Source organism: Aplidium turbinatum, chromosome 11 (assembly GCF_918807975.1).
Source record: "Aplidium turbinatum chromosome 11, kaAplTurb1.1, whole genome shotgun sequence".
Taxonomy (NCBI): domain Eukaryota; kingdom Metazoa; phylum Chordata; class Ascidiacea; order Aplousobranchia; family Polyclinidae; genus Aplidium; species Aplidium turbinatum.
The window spans coordinates 1,262,095-1,282,078 of NC_137482.1; the positions used below are offsets into that span (position 1 = coordinate 1,262,095).

The following is a 19,984-nucleotide window of genomic DNA, read 5'->3' on the forward strand; positions in this document are numbered from 1 at the left end:
GGATGACTTGAGAACGAGGTCTACAGTCTTGTTTAGCAGTAGAATGGAACGGGAATAGCCACCATCGGAACATAGGCCTAATTAAGAGGCTGACGGGTGTGATAGTAAAATTCAACCATGAATAATAAAAATAATTTGCGTTCTTCTGGTGAATATTTACTAGGTTACCTCCTGATGTTAAAGATGATAACTAGCTTTTGTATTTCCGACGTTTCGTCAGTCAGCACGACTGACTTTTTCAAGGTGGCTAAAACAATCAATCAATCAATCAATCGTTTATTTATCAAACAGGTTAACACAACCTGTTCAGCAACGATGGCACAACACAAAAACATACCGGTACTGATAAAATGAATAAAGTAAAGCAGCAAGAATCAGAATTAAAACACGCAACAAGACACCTAGAGGTTAAACTGAATGCAGTGAATGCCTAAAACCAGTAGGCTACTTTCCAACAGCGTAAATTATCTAACTATTGGGCCACCGTCAAGAAACGTTGAAAGGACATCAGACAAGACAAAAAACAGGGGGATTAGCAATAACAATGATGGAGAAGACGCACTGAGAATGGAAAAGGTAAAGTTGAAGTAATTTTTTGTACACAGAGGGAAATTCTGACCATCTTTCTGGTTAAGAACATGTTGTGCTTTCTGTATCACTTATCATCAAATCATTTATCAGCTCAGTGGCCGAGTGGATTTGCCCTTGGCTCCGGTGCTGGTAGATGTGCGATCGATTCCAGGTCGGGTCAAACCAAAGACTATAAAAACGGTACCGATTGTGTTCTTTTTTGCACAACGCAGTGAGAACAAGCCGGGTAATAATGTGATAACATCGTAAACCTGATATAAAATAGAAAATGGGCACTGTCGCTAAAGATCTTACCTGTTGTAGAGCGACAATAAATAAAACCATAACATTATTATTACGGTATTGCAAAATCATTCTGCAAGTGCTGCTACCACACCAATTTTGTTTTATTTTTAAGCACGTTATCGCCTGCTTTTTGGCTTCTGATAAGATTAACAATTTACAAAATGATGACGAACGCTTTGTATGAACAGGTTGACAACAATGACACATGAAGCGAAAATGATGTAAGAGGATTAGAGACAATCACTAAACAAGATGTAGGCTATGATGGCAAAAAACATCGTTGTCACAACAACGGTTTAAATAGAGAATCGTCATAAAGATCCACAGCGTCGACATAAACGTCACTGTCGCTGTCCGACATCAGCAGCGAATCCGACGACGACACGTAATCATATCCATGGTAACGATTGCACCACCCAGTGCTGGGTTGAAGCTTCTCAGCTACAGATCTGAGCAAACAAAAGCAGCAGTCTCATAATCATTAATCAACTACACCTTTCAAAAGAAAAGAGCAATGCCCTTTGCGATAAATGTTTAGCGTCACTGAAAGGTTTTAGGCAGAGACAACATTATATTTAACATTATATAAAATAAAAATAAAAACAAGCGAACGTTTTCGGCTGGTCAGACAGCCCTTTTCAAGCCTATAAGAAAAATATTTTAAAACAATTACTAAAAAAACATACAGTATCAGTATGATTCTTTACTATTTCTTTTAAAATATTGTTCTTAATAGGATTGAAAAGGGCTGTATGACTAGCCGAAAACGTTCGCTTGTTGCTTTCTTATATGTTAAATATAGTGTAGTATTTAATTGATTGTTCAATTAAATAGCAAAATTAAATAATTCAGACCATGCAGTGGAAAACATACTTTCTTCTCTTTCTTCTTTGCTTGCTTTTAGATTTTCTTCTCTCAACTTTTCGTTTGCTCGTTTGATCGAACCCTCGTCTGCAACTGGAATACGACACTTGGTTAAAATATTATAAATACAGGAGCAAATGATGCAACATTTCTTCGAATGCTTTGTCCTAAAAGCGGATTTAGTCGAGTTCAAAGATAGAGCAAGAGCCTGCATGATGCTCTGGGCTACGGCCGTGTGACACACGATGAAGAAGAAGTTAAAATATTCCCTTTTTGTGTCTGATAAACAAATAAGCTTTTGTTGTTGGCCTTACGTGATCCAGGGATGCAATTCTACCTTGAATTCAATGTAGATCACTCTGTAGGTTGTAGCCTCACCATGAGATTGGGGCCTGTTCGACCTCCCAAGGCTCCACTATAAATTGCGTGAGTAAAGGAGTTTTTAACCACAATCAATCTACCCCGTTAGCTCAGTGGTTACGCGCCTGGCTCAAGATCACGCGGCGCTGGTTCGGCTCTCGGGGTGTGAGCTTGAGCAACGCATTTCAGGACTGCTCTCCATTCAGAGGCACCTAGTGAATGGAATAATTCTCCGGCAACAACACTTCAACAATCGGAAAACTTCACTCTGCCAATCTCGGTAACCGGCCCTGCATCAAAAGCCTCTACAAGTATGCGAAACTACCAGGATTAACTTATCAAGGCTTTGTCAGTCTGAGGATAAAGATTCAAAACCAAACCAATCAATCAAATGACTCCATTGATAATAATTTATAGATATTTTTAATCGGCTGAGTACGCGAGTTACGTTGTTACACCACGTTCAGGAGACGTTGGTTCGACGCCGTTCGAGAGCACTTCGGCCAGGTCTTGACAAGACACCGAAACAAGAACAACTGGCTAGATGACTGTGTGGTCTCTTGCTGCGTTGCATTTGTAATTTGCAATGTAACATTACGTGTCGTTTTTGACCTCACCATTTGAACAAGATGCACAGCATCACAAGAAGAAATAGAACTCCCGCCACCGCTCCAGTAACAATAAATATGGCGACTGTCTCTGAAACTCCAGCGTTCTTTCGGACAAAGGTGATGACGTTGTGAATGATGGAGTCAGGGTTCACTATTTCTGAATGAAGAAGATCAATGTATTAAATAAAGAAAAGAAAATATTACAAATGTGTAGGTTGGTTTGGCAACCGCAAATAATTCAAAACTATAATAGTAAAAATATTATCAAAATAATTGAATTTGAAGTAGGTGATAAAATTGGGAGATAAGTAGCTAATCCAGAACCATAAACAAACGATCAACAACAACAAATTGACCACTAGCGGCACACAAACATATACTGTAGAGTCTAATGTTTTTACGCAGTCAATCGGTTTCTACATATATATGGTCTAAAGTTAAGACAGCGACGTAGCTAGAAAAAAAAGGTTAGGGGGGCAAAAGCAATAGTAGGGGGAAAAACGTCACTTAATATAAATAACAATGATATTAAAACATTTTAATAGTAATAAAACATTTTTTTAGGCGGAGGGAAACAAGATTAAATTTTAAGGAGCAGATTGTTCCCCCAAGGCCCCCCGTGACTACGTCCTTGAATTGGGTTTTTCAATGTGTGTGTTGTTATCAAAGTTAGACACTTACTGTTGTTGATGACTGCAACCATGTGATTCATAAACAGCCAATGATGATTTCCGTCTTTGACTACGCATGAATAGACACCAGACAGCACTTTACTGCCAGAAGCGGAAGGCATTAAAAATAAACTTGACCGCAAGGACACCTGATCCCTTGACTCACTTATCTTGAATTGAGGGTCTTCTATAACCTTTAAGTTGAAAAAATGGTAAATCAACGTAACCTAAGATAAAAAAAAAATCAAAATTATTATAAATGATAAATGCATAAAGTCATGATAGTGTCAACAATTTCTTGAAGCGTCACAATGTAGACTTTAGCGACCTGTTTTAGCCTGATGCTGCGAGTTCGCTGTGGTAATAGCGAATCGCACTGGATTTCGGAACACAGTTCCTTAGTCATGTGCTGTGAGTATGACGAATTTCTTAAAGTCTTATGGTTTTTTTTATTTTTTATTCTTACATAGTTGCGTCAGAAAAAGATTTTTGTATCGGTTGGGCAGTCGGGGGGTGAGAGCCCTGATGCATGAAGTATGAAGGGGAGTCAGTTTACCTTCTTTCAACTTTCATTAACCTCCTCTGACTATGAATGTGGCTGCATTGGAATAGGTCCAACAACAATCAACGATGTAAAAAGATAAATCTTCATGCAGAAACAAAAAAAAATGTATGCACTTGTTTTAACGTCCTAATGCGCTATACAAACATCACAATAACGTAATTGTTGACTCACCGGCAAGTCATCTTTGTACCAGCTGATGGTGGGAGGGAAAGTGACTTCCTCAGACACAGGAATCACGCACGCGACTTCTCGAACATTTTCATTGTCCTTCACCATCGAATCTTCCGTATGAGGGGGGAGTGAGGGGTGTGGAGGAGGTTGGGTCGTGTTCTTGGCGGTCAAGGTTCCACTTCTTGTTTTAAATCCATTTGCAAACGATCCGCCATAGCTTGAGTTAGTGGCGTTGGTACCTTTCTGAGAAAGTCTCCTGGGCTTGAAAACCTTCTGCAACGTCGTCTTTAAATTATGAGCGAATCTGTTGAACCAAGTTGCGTTTGCGGGGAGATTCGCGGTCGGCTCATGTTGGTAGGCAGGCTTGAAGTACCAAAAGTTAGTCACAACTGCAAAGAATATGACCAAGCGATTAATTTGTGAATTGATAAGATGAAGAATGAAGTTTGCCATAAGAGTTGATGCCCAAAGATACTGCTTCCACGACAAAATCGTTTCTAACATTATAAACATTATTGTCACAAATCATTATATTGGATCACAACGTAAATGAAAAGTATAAGCACGAAAACAGCACTCGGCTTTGGAAACGATCGCTTATGAAGAAAAATAAACTTAACCGACAATTCTTGCTGAAGTATATTGATCAAATGTTAATGTATGTAACTTTGCACTGCTAATTTTTGTCTGAACATTTTCGTAAGTTTTTCACGTCCTAATATCTGTTCAATTTCATTCCCACTCTAGTGCAGATGTTTCCAATGACGTCACGTCAGGCTTGCTTCAACCCAATTGTCTGAAATCTACCGAGTAACATTATTTTCGTTATACATTGTCCAATGTCCGTGCGAGCAAAACTTTAAAAAAATGTTGCCGAATAAATTTTACACTTTATATCCAGACAACAAATCAATCGTTTTTTACATTGATACAACGTCTAGATACGTTGTATACAAAAACGGTTGATTTGCTGTCTGGGTTAATGACTTCAAATATGATGTCATCAACCCACGTGGTTTGTTCATGAACAATGAGCTGGGCATTCCCCTCATGTTAATGAGTTGTCTCCCCTCCACTATATATTCAACCTTGTTCTGCTTGACGCTGTAGACGTAACCGGTGAATCCTGACGTTTTCCTCATGGTGCCAGAGGGAGGAGAGACATCGAACTGGCAATCAAAAACATTACAGGTTTAGTTCCCTCGCCACCAACGAGCGTTTCTGAGAATCTTTGTCCGAGAATCTTTGTCCTCGGACTGACAAAGCCTTGATTGATTATTCCTGGTAGTTTCGCATACTTGTAGAAGCTCTTGACACAGGGCCGGTTACCGAGATTGACAGAGTGGAGTTTCCGATTGTTGAAGTCTTGTTGCCGGGAAATTATTCCATCCATTAGGTGCCACGAGGCTACCGACAACCGGTTGTTGTGCGACTTCAGAAAAGCATCAAGAAGTTTCCAACCAGGGGTAAACTTATACTTTGAACATATTTTTATCCCATCAAGAAGATAAAGCTAATTGATTGATTGAATTTTTATTTTCTGACTGGGAAAGCTTCTTTGACTACAAGTAGCTTCGCATTCTTGTAGAGGCGTTAAACCACTGACACAGCCCCAGTCAACGAGATTGACAGAGTAAAGTTTCCGATTGTGTTGAAATGTTGCTGCCGGGGAATTATTCTATCTACTAGATGCCGCCAAATGGAGAGCAGTCCTGAAATGCGTTGCTCAAGCGCACACCTCCAGAGTCGAACCAGCTTCACTTTGTTTCGGGTGCGCAACCACTGAGCAAACGGGGCGGACAGTTGCTAAAGCAGCAAAGATAAACTGTATTAGACAAACTTAAATTGTGACATTGTAATGTTCAATAGCTGGGGGGTAAATCTAGCTTTCCAAAGTGACATAGGCTACGGGCCACACCCACAACATGAGGATTGATTCATGGCCTGTATAATAAAAATTGGTTAATGATAATGAAAGTCGGATGAGGGAAAGTAAACGTAAAAAGCTTGAGAACCTCTGGTGGCAAGCGAGCGACAAAAGATTTACTACAACATCAGTCAGATAACTTTGTTTTACAGAAGACATGAATACAATTTTGGCAACGAGGGTTTTTACAATTTCAATGATTTTCTTGAACCATGCACAAATACAACCTAACAAATGTCGTCTGGTTGCTAGCAGAGCTGTGGAGTCGGACCCGAAAGGATTTTGGTTTCGTTAAAAGAGTAAAAAATTTGAGTCGGAGTCGTCTCCGGCTTGAGGCTGTCTCCGACTTGACACAAAACGATGAACAATAAATTTTTTGTTTCCAAACTTTTTGTTCTTGTCAACCTCTCGTATTGCTCTCTAAAACTTTGCCAGAAAATAGAACGTGTTTACTATGTCATATTTTGTAAAAGTCGCCGTTTCAGTGTCTTAAGTGAAACTTAAGTGAAATTGAATTTAAAAAAGTGAAAAAGAACAAAAATTTAAAAAAAATGGCAACCACTAAAAATTTGGCAATCTGGAAGGCGGAGTTGGAGCCGGTCAGCGATAAATCGAGGAGTTGGAGTCGTATAATATTCGCCGGCTCTACAGCCCTGGTTGCAAGGTTGTATTAGTCCAGCATGGTCTACATAGGATTATTGGAAGACCTCCACTCTCACCTTCCTGTGTCCTCCCACAATGAGCAGCTCTCCAGGAAGATCCAGCTTGGAATCAATCGGCATCTTATTCGCTCTAGATGCCCCGTTCAGTATCAGACGAACCTCGCCGTTTCTGTGACGTCACAATGCTTGGTTGAAGACAGCACGGTGGTCTTTGTCAACAATCACAGCCAACGATAAAGAATTATTTTTGTGTCTTCTGTCCCAACTTCATCACAACGTAATGAAAAAGAACAGTAATAGTGGAAGACTAACCAGGAATTAGCCGCAAGTCATCTGCACCCATTTCTGATACTGGTAGGTTAAACAATTGCAAACAACATTATAATAATTAGTGTATAATGGGCCAATCTAACAGATGTTCGCAGGTGCATCCATTCCTTTTCTTACATTATAATAGTTTACAACTAGAGCAGTGACTGGAAAAAATACGAAGCTAAATATCTAACGTTTGTCTTTTGGCCAGAAATATATTTGAATCAACGTTTTGACAGAAAGACGATCCTAGGCAGGCCAATATTTTCCCGCCACTAATCTCAGGTTCAGTTGTAGATGCGGCTACCACGTTCTATGACGACAGACAATAGATCAATGACGTAACAAAGAATGACGTACGTAAAAAAGAACATTCGAAGTTTGTTCCAACCTCCAAGCCGCAAGGTGTCGTTGCTGATGAGCACACTTATCTTCCCACCTTTCCTCGCTTGGACAAACTTCACACGTATCCCAGCCTCTATAACCACCTTCCATTGAGTAGCCAGGTCGTGTTTACCTGAATAAGTGTGAAGACATCAATGAAACATCAGGACTAAGAAATAAGGAAAGTAATTGGACAGATTGATCCCTTGAAAACTTTATATGGCAAAAATGAAAAGCAAAATCTCCTTCGTTGATCTGTTGAACAAGCAACAATATGTTGACGACTGATCTACACAGCACGTTCTTTGATTATTAGAAATAAATTGTTTCTTTTCACGCCAGTCGGTGCTTTGCTATGTAGTAAACATCGACTTCTAATTGTTAGATCAACTTCAGACTTTATTCAAATAAATATGTAGGTATGTTGAACACAAGCGGTTTACTTTCTCTTCGTGAGGTAACAATTTCATTGCTGTTTGTCCTCACAGCTATAATCCTATAGTTGTTTTGCGGTGTGGCGTAGATTTTGACGAAACACAAACTGCTCTCTGGCGGCCTTACGGTGGTGTTGGAGATTTCTGCACCCTTCCCCGGATCAAACGAAGTTTACGGCGCATAGAAAAAACAATTCGATAGGACTGTTTCCAACTTACCTCGGTTGAATAGAAGTATCGCGTCACCTCCTACCGGTTTGAAGATAACATCGATCGATGCGAGATCTTCTGGCTTCAAGGTAGTTGCTTTAAAGCGCACTGGGTCGTAGGTGTATTGGAAATGGGGGGCTGGCTGTTTGACCCAGTACATCAACACAAAGGGGAGGTACAACCTATTTCGAGTCAACACAAAATTACTTAACTGTGGAAATCTTCTATCCTTGGACTAAGAAAGCTTCTTACAGAGCTTATTCCTGGCAGTTTTGCATACTTGTAGAGGCTTTGAACCACTGACGCAGACCCAGTCACAGAGATTGACAGAGTGAAGTTGCCGATTGCTGCAATGTTGTAGTCTGTGAATTACTTCATCCACTGGATATCACTGAATGAAGCGCTGTCCTTGAAACGCGTTGCTCAAGCGCACACCCCTGAGCTTGCAATGTAAAATGAGATAGGCTACATAATCAACTATCAACGGAAAGGAAGCCAGGCAGCCATAGATCCATCAACGCACGACAGCAGTAGCCTAGCCCATGGCCACCTGGAGATGCGGCCTGATTTGTCACATTTTGCAGATTTTGATTACAGCTACTGCTAGTGTTTGACAGACATTTTCTGAGATGTTTTTACTTTTTGCTATTTCTTAAGAATATAAAAGCTTTTTGTTGCCTTGGGGAAGCAATAGCAAATAAGGAAAAGTAAGTTGAAAAACCCTGAATCAGACTGCTATTGAAAAATTAACAGTCTGACTAAAATCTTCAAAATCAAATTTTCTTTGTTTTTCAACATGTGAGGATGTTAAAACCTATTGTGTCATCTGGGGAAAAGAATAAAGAAAGCGTAAAAATATAATTTTTAGAAAAATTTATATAAACATTCGCCCAAAGTTGGCAAAATTTGAAAATTTCTGCAAAATGTGACAAATCAGGCCGTATCTTTAGGTGGCCATGCCTATTGCCTAGCCTCATAAATATTTTTGTAACGCGCTCAAAGGATAAATTGCTCTACCGTGAATATAACGAGTTTGTCCCAAGAAAGATAATACTACAAATAAACTGTTGGTTTCCCTTCCTGAAATTTTGTCTTGATTGCACCTTTACCCTCGGACTGGAAAAGCTTCTTGAAGAGCTTATTCCTGGCAGTTTCACATACTTGTATAGAGACTTTGAATCACTGATGTAGATCGGTCACCGAGATTGACAGAGTGAAGTTTCTGATTGTTGTTAAAGTGTTGTCTGTGAATCTAAGTTTAATAGAGCTTCAGAGAAATATTAACGTTTGTACCCCCTCATTTCTGTTGTTATACAAGAAGTCATCACCTATGATTTCCATCAAAATACGGCAAATTCGCTTCTTCGTAGTCAAAAATATTTTGAGGCTGAAGTATTTCAACATCAACGTGAGACACTTGATCAAATGACGTCACCGCAAGAGATGCATCTTTTCTTTTCAACGGAAACTGCTTGAAATTGACCCAAAGAAGTGATATGTACCCTGCAAGTAAATGAAGAAAATAAGCAAACAAGCATCTGCTACTTGCTGCAACCAACTTATAAAATGTCATGCGCAGTTGTTTCTGGAACTTTTGAAACAAAAGTTCCATGAAAACCGACACAATATGAAGGTATTTATTATTTTAAAAGCTACCCTAAACCACCGTTGAACACTTCAAACTTATTTTAAATAAAAATGAGAATTTATTTTTTGTTTTTGTAAAACAAAAGTTAATCTTTAAATTAGTCCAAAATGATAAGAGTAGATTTATGTAAAATAAAACTAGAATTTGAAAACCTTCAGAGTTTCTATCGAATATAAATTGGATTAGGAAGTTTATGAAGATATAGTTGGAGATTGGTGGTGAAGAGTAAACATCTGGCTTGCCTCTAAATCCCTCATCTTCATTGTATCTTCCCAATGAAATCTTTCCCTTCATGGAAGCCAGTATCGCTCGCGTTGTGCGCAAAATGGAATCCCGGGGTGTGTCAGGGTGAGTGGGTAAAAACCCTTCTTCTGAAGACCATAAATTTCCCCAATATTTGGGGTCATTTAATTTATGGGTCACTTTGACAAACGGGGGCCTCACGGGGGAGTCTTGCAGCGTGGCAATGACGTTGTCGCCTTCATTCACTCTCACTTTGATGACGTCACTGACGATTAATAAGCGAATGACGTTCCAGTGCCCCACCTGTGACGCAATAAAAATTATTGTTTGGTAGCAATGCAGAGGGTCTTGAGTTAGATGCCTATACGAACCATGACAAATGTTCAAAAATCTTCACTGATCATTTGATATTAAGACTAACAAGTCTACAACAGAAGAGGTCTGAGGAATCAAAAATCGTAATAATTCTGAGCAGAATATGGCTGGTAAGTCGAAGCTGCACGTTTTCATCTGACTCTCTTCAGGAGCTGACGTTCTGCTCGCAATTTTCAAGCTTGTACCACCAATCAAGTCTTAATAATTCTATAGGTTTAACCATGACTACCTAAAGGTACGGCCTGATTTGTCACATTTTGCAGAATTTTCCAGATTTTGCTAACTTTTGGCGAATGCTTAAATAACTTTTTCTAAGAATTATATATTTACGCTTTCTTTACTCATTTTTCCCAGATGACACAGTAGGTTTTAACATCCTCACATGTTGAAAAACAAAGAAAATTTGATTTCGAAGATTTTAGTCAGACTGTTAATTTTTCAATAACAGTCTGATTTTGCGTTTTTCAACTTACTTTTTCTCATTTACTACTGCTTCCCCAAGGCAACAAAAAGCTTTTATATCATTAGGACAGCAAAAAGTAAAAAAATCTCAGAAAATGTCACTCAAACACTAACAGTAGCTGTAATCAAAATCTGCAAAATATGACAAATCAGGCCGCATCTCCAGGTGGCCATGGTTTATAACGTTTGAAACTGCTACTTTCACATTTTTCCCACGCGTGATAAGGCGAATAAGTTTGGACAATCGTAAAAATTTACGATAATAGAATAACAGCATCAAAAACATGAACAGAATGATGAAGAATTACTTTTATTTCTCCAGCTTCGATTTGGATCGGATCTGATCCGTTCAAGATAAGTGAAACCCAAATGTGATCCTCCTCCAAGTAGATGGAGATGTACTCTCCATCACCATAAGTCTCGTTGTATGGCTCCTCCTGCTTGGTGATCTTAGAGGAGGACTGGATGGGTTCCATGTCGTGCGGGATCCCAGTGTAACGCAACAATAGACCTTCTGACGACACAGGACGAAAGTGCAAGAGGACGGAGAGATAAGGAGATGTGGGCTGGGGTGGATAGATGATGGTGCTGTGGCCTTTGAACGCGGAAACATACTTCACATCTGTGACTGTAATAAAGAGATTAAGACAAAAAATTACAATTATCAGCAACAAATCGAACGTTCGGTTGTAAAATTATTTTTTGGCTTTAGTGTAAGCTGTTAATCAGTATCTTATATTAAAGGACAGGACGGTTTGATTATGAGAAAGTTGTTCCTCAGCAGCATATTATCATTGTCTATCATCGTTTCATTTATCTCACATCATATAAATGGTGCGACTATGTTATAGTATTAGTCAAAGTTTACATCATTCGGAGGAAAAAACACTATCTATGTCATTTTCACAGTCTCTGGATTGACTCGACCTAGAATCGAACTCCGGCCTAAGTGATGGAAACACCAACAAGGCGCCAAATAGCAGATGTTGTTGACCTGCTTACTCAAGCACCGACGCGTACTATTGTAAAGGTTTTACTTCTGTAAAAGCCTCTGACATACATCTGCATTGTGGTGCGTCACAAGGCCTGACCGCGATGGATGACCCGGTACATCTCTTCCCCATTCCCAGGGGCATCGGACTTTTGCACGACCTCTTGCGGTAACTGATGCCTTTGGAGCAGGTCATGACAATGCACTCAGTCCACCTCCCCCATTGAGACCATCCCCCAGCCACTAGAATAACACATGAACGCTCCATTAAAAAGACTGGAAATGAAGAACAATGGATCTTGGAGCAAAACAATGGATGATAAACATAAGAATAAGTCATCATCTTTATGTCCTTTCCGCGTATTGAAGATTGGATACAAGGCGTCATTGTTCACGATCATGAGCTAATCTTACAATCTTATTTTTAAAAATTAAAAAGTTTAAGAAATCACAAATATCTAACGTTCCTGCTGCATCAACAGAAGCGGTCAGTTGGAACAGGCGGACTCAACTGGAGAAGTTGAAAAATACAAAAAAATCAAACCAAATGATGAAGATGATTTTCCTCTTTAGACATAAAACGACAAAACTACCTGGACACACAGGGATCGTGATGCATCCTCTTTCCTCCGTGTCTTCACCGACGCAGTACAAAGACTCTCCTGTTGGCAAACAATGTCGTGATCTTCTTGTACGGGCCGCTTTTCCACACGTCAGAGAACACTCGCCCCATCTCTCCCATGGACCCCAAGAGTCAGGTTGAGCAGGATGAGCTGTAAAAAGTACGGTCCTGCAAATATTATTTCAATTTTAATTCAACTTTCATCCGGTGAAAAGTCACATCACCTAATGGAATCATTCAGCTTTGAGAAAACAGAATACATTCGTGGCAAAGATAGCATTGATAGATTATTAGGATGATATCCTCCGACTGAAAAAACTTTTGACAGCTTAATCCTGGCAATTTCGCGTACTTGCGGAGGCTTTAAAGAGCTAGTAATTAACTGTTTATCTCACGGATAGGGCCACTTGTGGTAAGGACATTTTCTTATGAAACATGTCGCCTGGTACGCGATTCCATTGCAGTGATGAAACTAAAGTATAAGCGTCACTGCCATCAGAAACAAGGTCTTTCAGGCCGGATAGTGGTTATCATTGCGTCATTGTGAGCTATCATTACGTCATTGTTAGCTATCATTACGCCATTGAGAGCTAGGTGAATCAAGAAAGCCTCAAATCTAGAGTAAGAACCTGGCTTGTACCAATAGCAGTAATTTTTAATAAATAATTAGTTAATTTCACATCTGTCTTACTTAGACATTCCAACTTGTTGATATTGGTGCATGGCTGCGCTTCAGTGTACCTTCCCTTGCATCTCACTCCCCAATAGTCGGCTAGATTACATTGCCTCCATCGCGTGCGCTCCCCAACGCCACAAACCGCGGAACAACCGCTCCAACTCTCCCACGTGAGCCACGTTGATTCCTCTATGACGTCAACAAACCAAGACAGTTCACTTCATGATTATAAAAGCATTTGACAATTATGAAATAATTGTTAAATCAATCTCAAAAAGAACTGATTTGCTGGCTGAGAAAAGCCTCCGATAATTCCGACCACTGTGACATCATCCCTTTGCAATAAACAAATAGAATTCCAACCCAGTCCGACTAAGCAAATTATTTTCAGAGTTTTAACAAATGGGAAATATTTTCGTTCGTTTGGATCATCTTCGTGTCGGTTTAAAGTGGATTTTCGATAACTGATGACAGTCTTAAATATCAAGTGTCCGTAGTTCGATACCTCACTGGAGCATGACCAACAAACATACTTGTACAAACTTACCTGAACATGTGAGACGATACTTCACACAGTGCAGGATGGCCCAGTAAGTGGTCTAAAAAATATTCAAGAGTTTAACACGAACCGTGAGTAAGATTTTGGAATCAACCTTTGGAATCGGATCGCAAACGATTTGAGACACTAACTCTTTCAATTATAATTCCTAACTCAGTATTCCAAAGCACTCTCCAAATCGACCGGTCCAGTGCACAACACTCTACAATGTAGAATATTCGGGAACAAGCAAGGTGGGCCGCAACATACCGCACTGCTGGTTGCAAGTGCGCAATTATTCAACCACTCAAAAGCGCTAAAGAGTAATAAAAAATAAAAGAAGTTTCAAAACAAGTTGTTCAGTATTTTCTTTTGAAAAGAAATGTTGCAGTTCTTTGCAAGAGGCGCGGGAGGCGCCTCCATTCTGCTCAACAAATATATATAACGCCATGCCATGGACGAAATATCCTGCTTCCGGTTAAAATTGTTGTCTCCGGCACATCCTTAGCTGTTGTGGACAAGAACAACACCACCTAAAAATACTACAATTACAACAGTGCTGTTGACGCGGAAATTGCTGCTGCACTTCAAAGTCCGCCCCGTTAGCTCAGTGGTTACGCGCCCGGCTCAAGAACACGCCGCGCAAGTTCGGCTCTCGGGGTGTGCGCTTGAGCAACGCATTTTCAAGACTGCTCTCCATTCAGCGGCAGCTAGTGAATGGAATAATTCCCCGGCAACAAGACTTCAACAATCGGAAAACTTCACTTTGCCAATCTCGGTAATCGGCTCTGCGTCAAAAGCCTCTACAAGTATGCAAAACTACCAGGAATAACCAATCAAGGCTTTGTCAGTCCGAGGATAAAGATTCAAAACCAACCAACCAAACCTTTTCTAACATTTCACGTGTTATTAATGAAGAGACACATATAGCAGCGATATTAGCTCTCTTGCTGCAAGTCTGCTACCATGTAGATATGCATGATTCCAGTGCCGTCTTGAGATTACCAAGAGAACATTCTGTCTGCCTTTTGTCTCCGTTGTCTTAGCGCATAAGCAAAGGCTTAACTAAGCATACCAGAACCAGCTGACATCAAAGGCAACATACAATGCTGAACAACTGAAAACTGATTTACGAGTAGCCAACAACCGATGACAATGGCGGTTAAGCGAACAACAATAATTACATAAAACTTATTGTAAAAATCTTTTTTATTTTATTTTCTAAAGAAACTTTTAGGACAACATTGTTCAGTTCAATTTTTGATTTCACATTTTAAGCAGTGAGCTTACAATTCAAAAGGGTCGTAAGGCATAATAATATTGACATTTACAAATAAATCTAAATTGACACATAAGCCTACATACTCATTTCGACTACTTATGTTTTATGTCTTATTTTTTAAAGCTTTGGCAGAGAGTTTGCTTTGTTGAACCATAACATATACTTCGTTTTGTTTGTCCTATTTTTTGTCGACAAGACAAAACGTCACGAGTCCAAGATAAAAGTTCACTGCAAAACGTTTCAAGGAGTAACTTTCTTTGAATTAATAAAAAAAAGGCAAATTTGTAATGCAGTGTCGCAGATTATTTTCTCCTACTGTATGTTTATAACCTGAACACTGAACAGCAATTACGGCAAGGGCAGCATTGCAAAAGTTAATTCTATCTCAAATCACGCTTTCTGGTTTCAAAGTTTGCACCTTTCACAGACGACGGCACAGTAGTTCAACACAACAGCAATTAATCGACGATTCTTTTTGGAATAGGTTCAGAAGGCGAAGTGAAAGATATTCTTTACGATAAAATAAAAACAGGACAAAAACGGTAAAACAGCATCAAGTTTTCGAAAAAATAACTTTCAAGAAAAATAAACACTTCTTCATGCACATCAAGTCTGATAGATTTTCTATAACATTCAATTCGACTTGTCCGAATGAACCACCAGCATTGAAACAACAGTTCCATTTCAAACACAAGGATGCTCGTCCTCGCTAATCCAGGACTTAACCTCACAAAGGTTCATGCAATAGACCTAAAGCCCAAGTAATCGAGATCTTCAACAAATTGCAAACAAACTTAACAAAGCAATATCCATTTTCTAATGATGTAAACCTATGCTTTCGTTGCTCATGGAAAAACAGTCAACCATTGACCCTTGACCTTATGCGGACGTAACACTAACGAAAGATTGACAAATGAGTAAAACCTGACCTCTTCCTTGTTACAACAAGACTAGATGACGTCACAAGGTCGGTGATAGTTAACAATGCGATCACTCAAGCGTGACCACTTGGCGGGTGTTCTTTGGTTTGTTTAAACAAATGCTCCGCTGGCATTTTTAAACTTCACCTTTCAAAGCAAGGGTGACAAAATCTCATGTGTGCCATGCAATACCGCACAGATAACGATACTTTTCAATGTTAAAACAAAAACATCTCGACTGCAGTGTTGAAATGATTTCCTATGAAGACTTTTTCTTCTTCGTATCCCATACTTGTTCTAGGCCTAAGTCTTCGTGAACGTTCACTTTCACTGATTAGGCCAACACAATAAAACTACTCTGAAAATGATTCGATTGCGAAATAAAAGCAGTTTATAATGTTGTCGAAAAAGTTGACGTGTTGGCTCTCTTCGCGTTGGTAGTGGACCTATTCAGAATCCAATTTATTTGATACAGTTTTCATATATCATATCACTTTATTGTTGCCAATAGCGTCGTCAACGCATCCGTTAAGGCCACTACTGCTGCATCACTCAACGACAAATGCAAAATTGTATCTTAATAATATGTTCCTTATTTTTACATGTCCAGTTTAGACCATTAAAGAGAAGAAAGAAAATGGAAGACGTGGAAAACAGCAAAAACAACGTTTCACTTTTCTCAATAACTGCAAGGCTCACATTCCTGTTACAACTACAACTGTTTTTAATACAGTCAATTACGTCTTTGGCGGGACACTTAAAGGCATGCCTGAAGATGGACACGAATATTAGCTTCCTTGCCTTCCCGTCCACTTAATCCAAATCTTCAACCACCGGGCGTAAGTCTGGAAACGGCAACCACAACCGGGATAAAAGGAAAGAAATGTGCATGAACGCTTACTCCTGGAACAGGCATGATACACAAAGAAAAAGATGAACTCTCGAATCCAAAAACTAGACTAATACGCCTACAACGAGCATGCAATGTGCGTGCACCTGTTCGAACGTTATTGGTTAGAAAAGCGTCTCACCGCTTCTGAAATGCTCCTCAAGATCTGAAACACTTTAATGAATCCACAAGTTCCGGAGAAGCATAGTCGCTCCAGCTCGGGATGACTGTCGCTATGGATACGGTTGAGGGCGCGATGAGCCGCCATCATTCGACGTTCGCGCGATGTGGGAGCTTTTACTAAACATCAAACATCAAAACAGATTATAAGATTGGAAATGTGATTTATCTGTATCCCAGCAAATGTGATAAATTTGAGATGTAATTTCTAGATCAAATATTTCGCGAACAGTATCTTATAATTGTAAAGAACGGTTCACCATTGTGAACAAACAAACCCTTTAGGTTTGCGAATAAAGTTCATCTCAAACAAACTTACATTGTAATTTACAAGTGGGGACCTCGCTATGAAAAACGTTGAAACATTTACCTCTTTCTTGTTCTGAATCTTCTTTTAAATGTTTTTCTATCGAAGATGCCTTATTGATATTTGAAAACATGGATACTTCCACTGTGCCTTCTGTGCATCCTGGCTTGAATTGAGGTGAAAACAAAATGAACAGAAACAAAACGTAAAACGAGCTATATCCTGATCTCTGATGCATTTATCAATTAATTTGAAACAGACCTGACAATAATATGATGCCAAACCGGATTACTACAACCATGATACAACACGAAACATTGCAGCAAATGTAATTGCAATTGCAACACATCCATTTTTATGTTGAGAAAGAACTAAATAAAATGTTAAAAATCATATGAACCTGGAAACTCTGTTTTTCTTAACAACTAAAAAACACGTAATAAGCCTCTTTAACATGAAGAAATTCTGCCAGAACCAAATAACACCGTCAACAGAACACGTTATAAGAGGCTACTGTCCAATTGTGACCCTTCTAGCATTCAGCCAGAGAGATAATTTTTACTTTTTTTGGCAATTATAGAAGAAAAAATAGCAATGGTAAGTGTGGGAATCTAATCCCAGTCATCGAAATGACTATACTCTCTAGCCCTGACCACTAAACCAACCAACTGACGGCAAAACCATCACTTGCTGTAATTTGCTTTGTAGCATCTGCTTTTCGCGCTTTTGCACGTCAGGGGAAATAGCTTGTTCTAAATTAGTTCTAGGTTTCAGTGGCTGTGGCAGAATTTTGTTATGTTAAAGTTGCTACAAAACAGGTAAACTCTACATTTTAGAACATGAACCATAGAATTGACGAGGAAAAAAGAGAAGCATAAGCTGTAACGAAGAAAATGTGGATTTCAAAAACGGAAAATTAAAATTCATTTCTTGGTAATTCTATGGTCATGAGAACAAGGCTCTCTCTAGACGAGTTTATCGAAGAAACAACTTAGACGCAAAGTTGCCAGCTCTGCGGAGTTGCAACGAAATTTAGTAAGCATCCCCATTTATTTAGGGTTGAGAAAAAAATAACTGGTAGTGGGTTGCGCCAGTTTGACAGTCTTGTAGTTGTTTACCTCTGGGTTATGGTTAAAGTAGATTACTACGTGGACGATTACTAGTAACGTTAACTTGCAAAACAAAAACTGCATATAGGGCTAGGCTACTACCATTTGGTACGACTTTGGTATGGCCTGACAAGATATCGAACGTATACTCACGTCTCCAGACTCAAAAGCACTGTATCCCAGTGGTAAGTACTTTCTGCCTATTTAATGCAAGTTTGCAAATCTAGCTAATTTTAACATACAAAATGTGGTCTATTTAAACTACCTCTTGATAGAATATTTAACGAACATCTGGCAACATTGTTTTTTTATTTATTGATTTATGAATGAAGGTTGAACTACCCACCACTGAACTAAAACTTTTCCACAGTCAGTAGCCTAGTGATAGACTGCATTACAGTTACATAAACCAGAGAATCTTTGAGTGGGTTAAAGTTTAACCATCAGTACGCATGGCAATAGCCTACTTTCCACCGTAAACTTTTTTTCCTATTTCATGTACCTGGTATTGGATCAGCTTTGAATTGGATTACCGCGAAATATCTAAATGAAGTAGCCTACTACAGTACGTAAGACAATGAAGCAAACCCTAACATTAGCCTAAGTTCTAAACTTATCAACATAAAAACGCAATCAATGTAAAAATTGCACTACCAGTATAGACTAGGCAACTCACTTAACCTGCGCTACATTTTTGCACTGGCACTTCTGTGTTGCTCTTTCTGCTTTTTGCACTCCAAAAAATAACCAATAAACTTTCAGACTCCTTTCAGCGTTCACTTATCACTTTTGTATCCAGCTCAACTGGCAGCTTTTCTGGGGCTTGAGGCACGTTTGCCTTGGAAGCTGAAATTGTTGAATGAATGCACATATTTTTCATCATTGTGATGTAATTATGCTTTCTCTCTCATCTGGATCGGACTGTTGCCTTAACGTGGTGAGAGAGTTTCCGTGCCTCAGTGACCTCTAGAGCTGTACTGGCGGGAGCTAACTGCTCCCAGAAGGGTCACCCATGCCAGATTGGTCGAAAGGAAAAGGCCAGACAAAACGCAGTCCCAAGTCCTCTTCGGCGAATGAAGGCTGCAGCATGTCACCAGCAGAGGTTTAGAAAAAAGTGGAAGCGAAAAAACGCGGACGTTATGGATGTGAATAGAGTAATTCCCCAGCAACAACACTTCAACAATCGGAAGACTTCACTCTGCCAACCGTGGTAACCAGCTCTGCGTCAAAAGCCTCAATTGTACAAAAGTGCGAAACTACCAGGAATGACCTATCAGAGGCTTTGTCAGTCCGAGGATAAAGATTCAAATCCAACCAGCTTGAATGCTCGGCAACTCGTTGAAAACTCACAAGAAAACCATACAACTTGCGTCGATACGATTGTTTTTGTGATAGGTGACGTGTTATTGCTTTAAGTTGCATTGTAATTTACGTTGTTGCTGATTGCTTCGTTGCTGATTGCTTTGTTACGTTGCCTTAAGTTCCTTTGTCGTTTTTACTGGTGTTTATTTTCAGTCTCAATTCAGTTTGCAGTTTATGTCGTCAGAACAACCTAGTTGCATTTTAGCGTAATAAACTTCTTAATAGAGGAATTGTAGATGGTTTCACTACATTTTATTACGCTAATAAAGTATGGATCTAAAAGACTTGCGCCCTAGACTCTTAGCTGCGGACCCGCAAAGTAAAGACGCTAAA

At 39.4% G+C, this 19,984-nt stretch overlaps 1 protein-coding gene across 1 annotated transcript; it reads right to left on the reverse strand.

Moving 5' to 3' along the window:
- Positions 1 to 269: 269 nt before the first annotated feature.
- LOC145779907 (uncharacterized) lies at positions 270 to 17,433 on the reverse strand. The gene is made up of 18 exons (XM_082591580.1): positions 17,244 to 17,433; positions 16,836 to 16,993; positions 13,612 to 13,663; positions 13,080 to 13,253; positions 12,360 to 12,539; positions 11,836 to 12,009; positions 11,084 to 11,403; positions 9,938 to 10,241; positions 9,376 to 9,550; positions 8,057 to 8,229; positions 7,380 to 7,536; positions 6,765 to 6,876; positions 5,131 to 5,287; positions 4,119 to 4,507; positions 3,393 to 3,576; positions 2,718 to 2,868; positions 1,750 to 1,833; positions 270 to 1,325 (listed from the first exon to the last, which is right to left on the reverse strand). Exons 1-18 carry the CDS (start codon positions 17,416 to 17,418, stop codon positions 1,160 to 1,162), a joined length of 3,285 nt encoding a protein of 1,094 aa, XP_082447706.1. The 5' UTR covers positions 17,419 to 17,433; the 3' UTR covers positions 270 to 1,159.
- Positions 17,434 to 19,984: the final 2,551 nt, after the last annotated feature.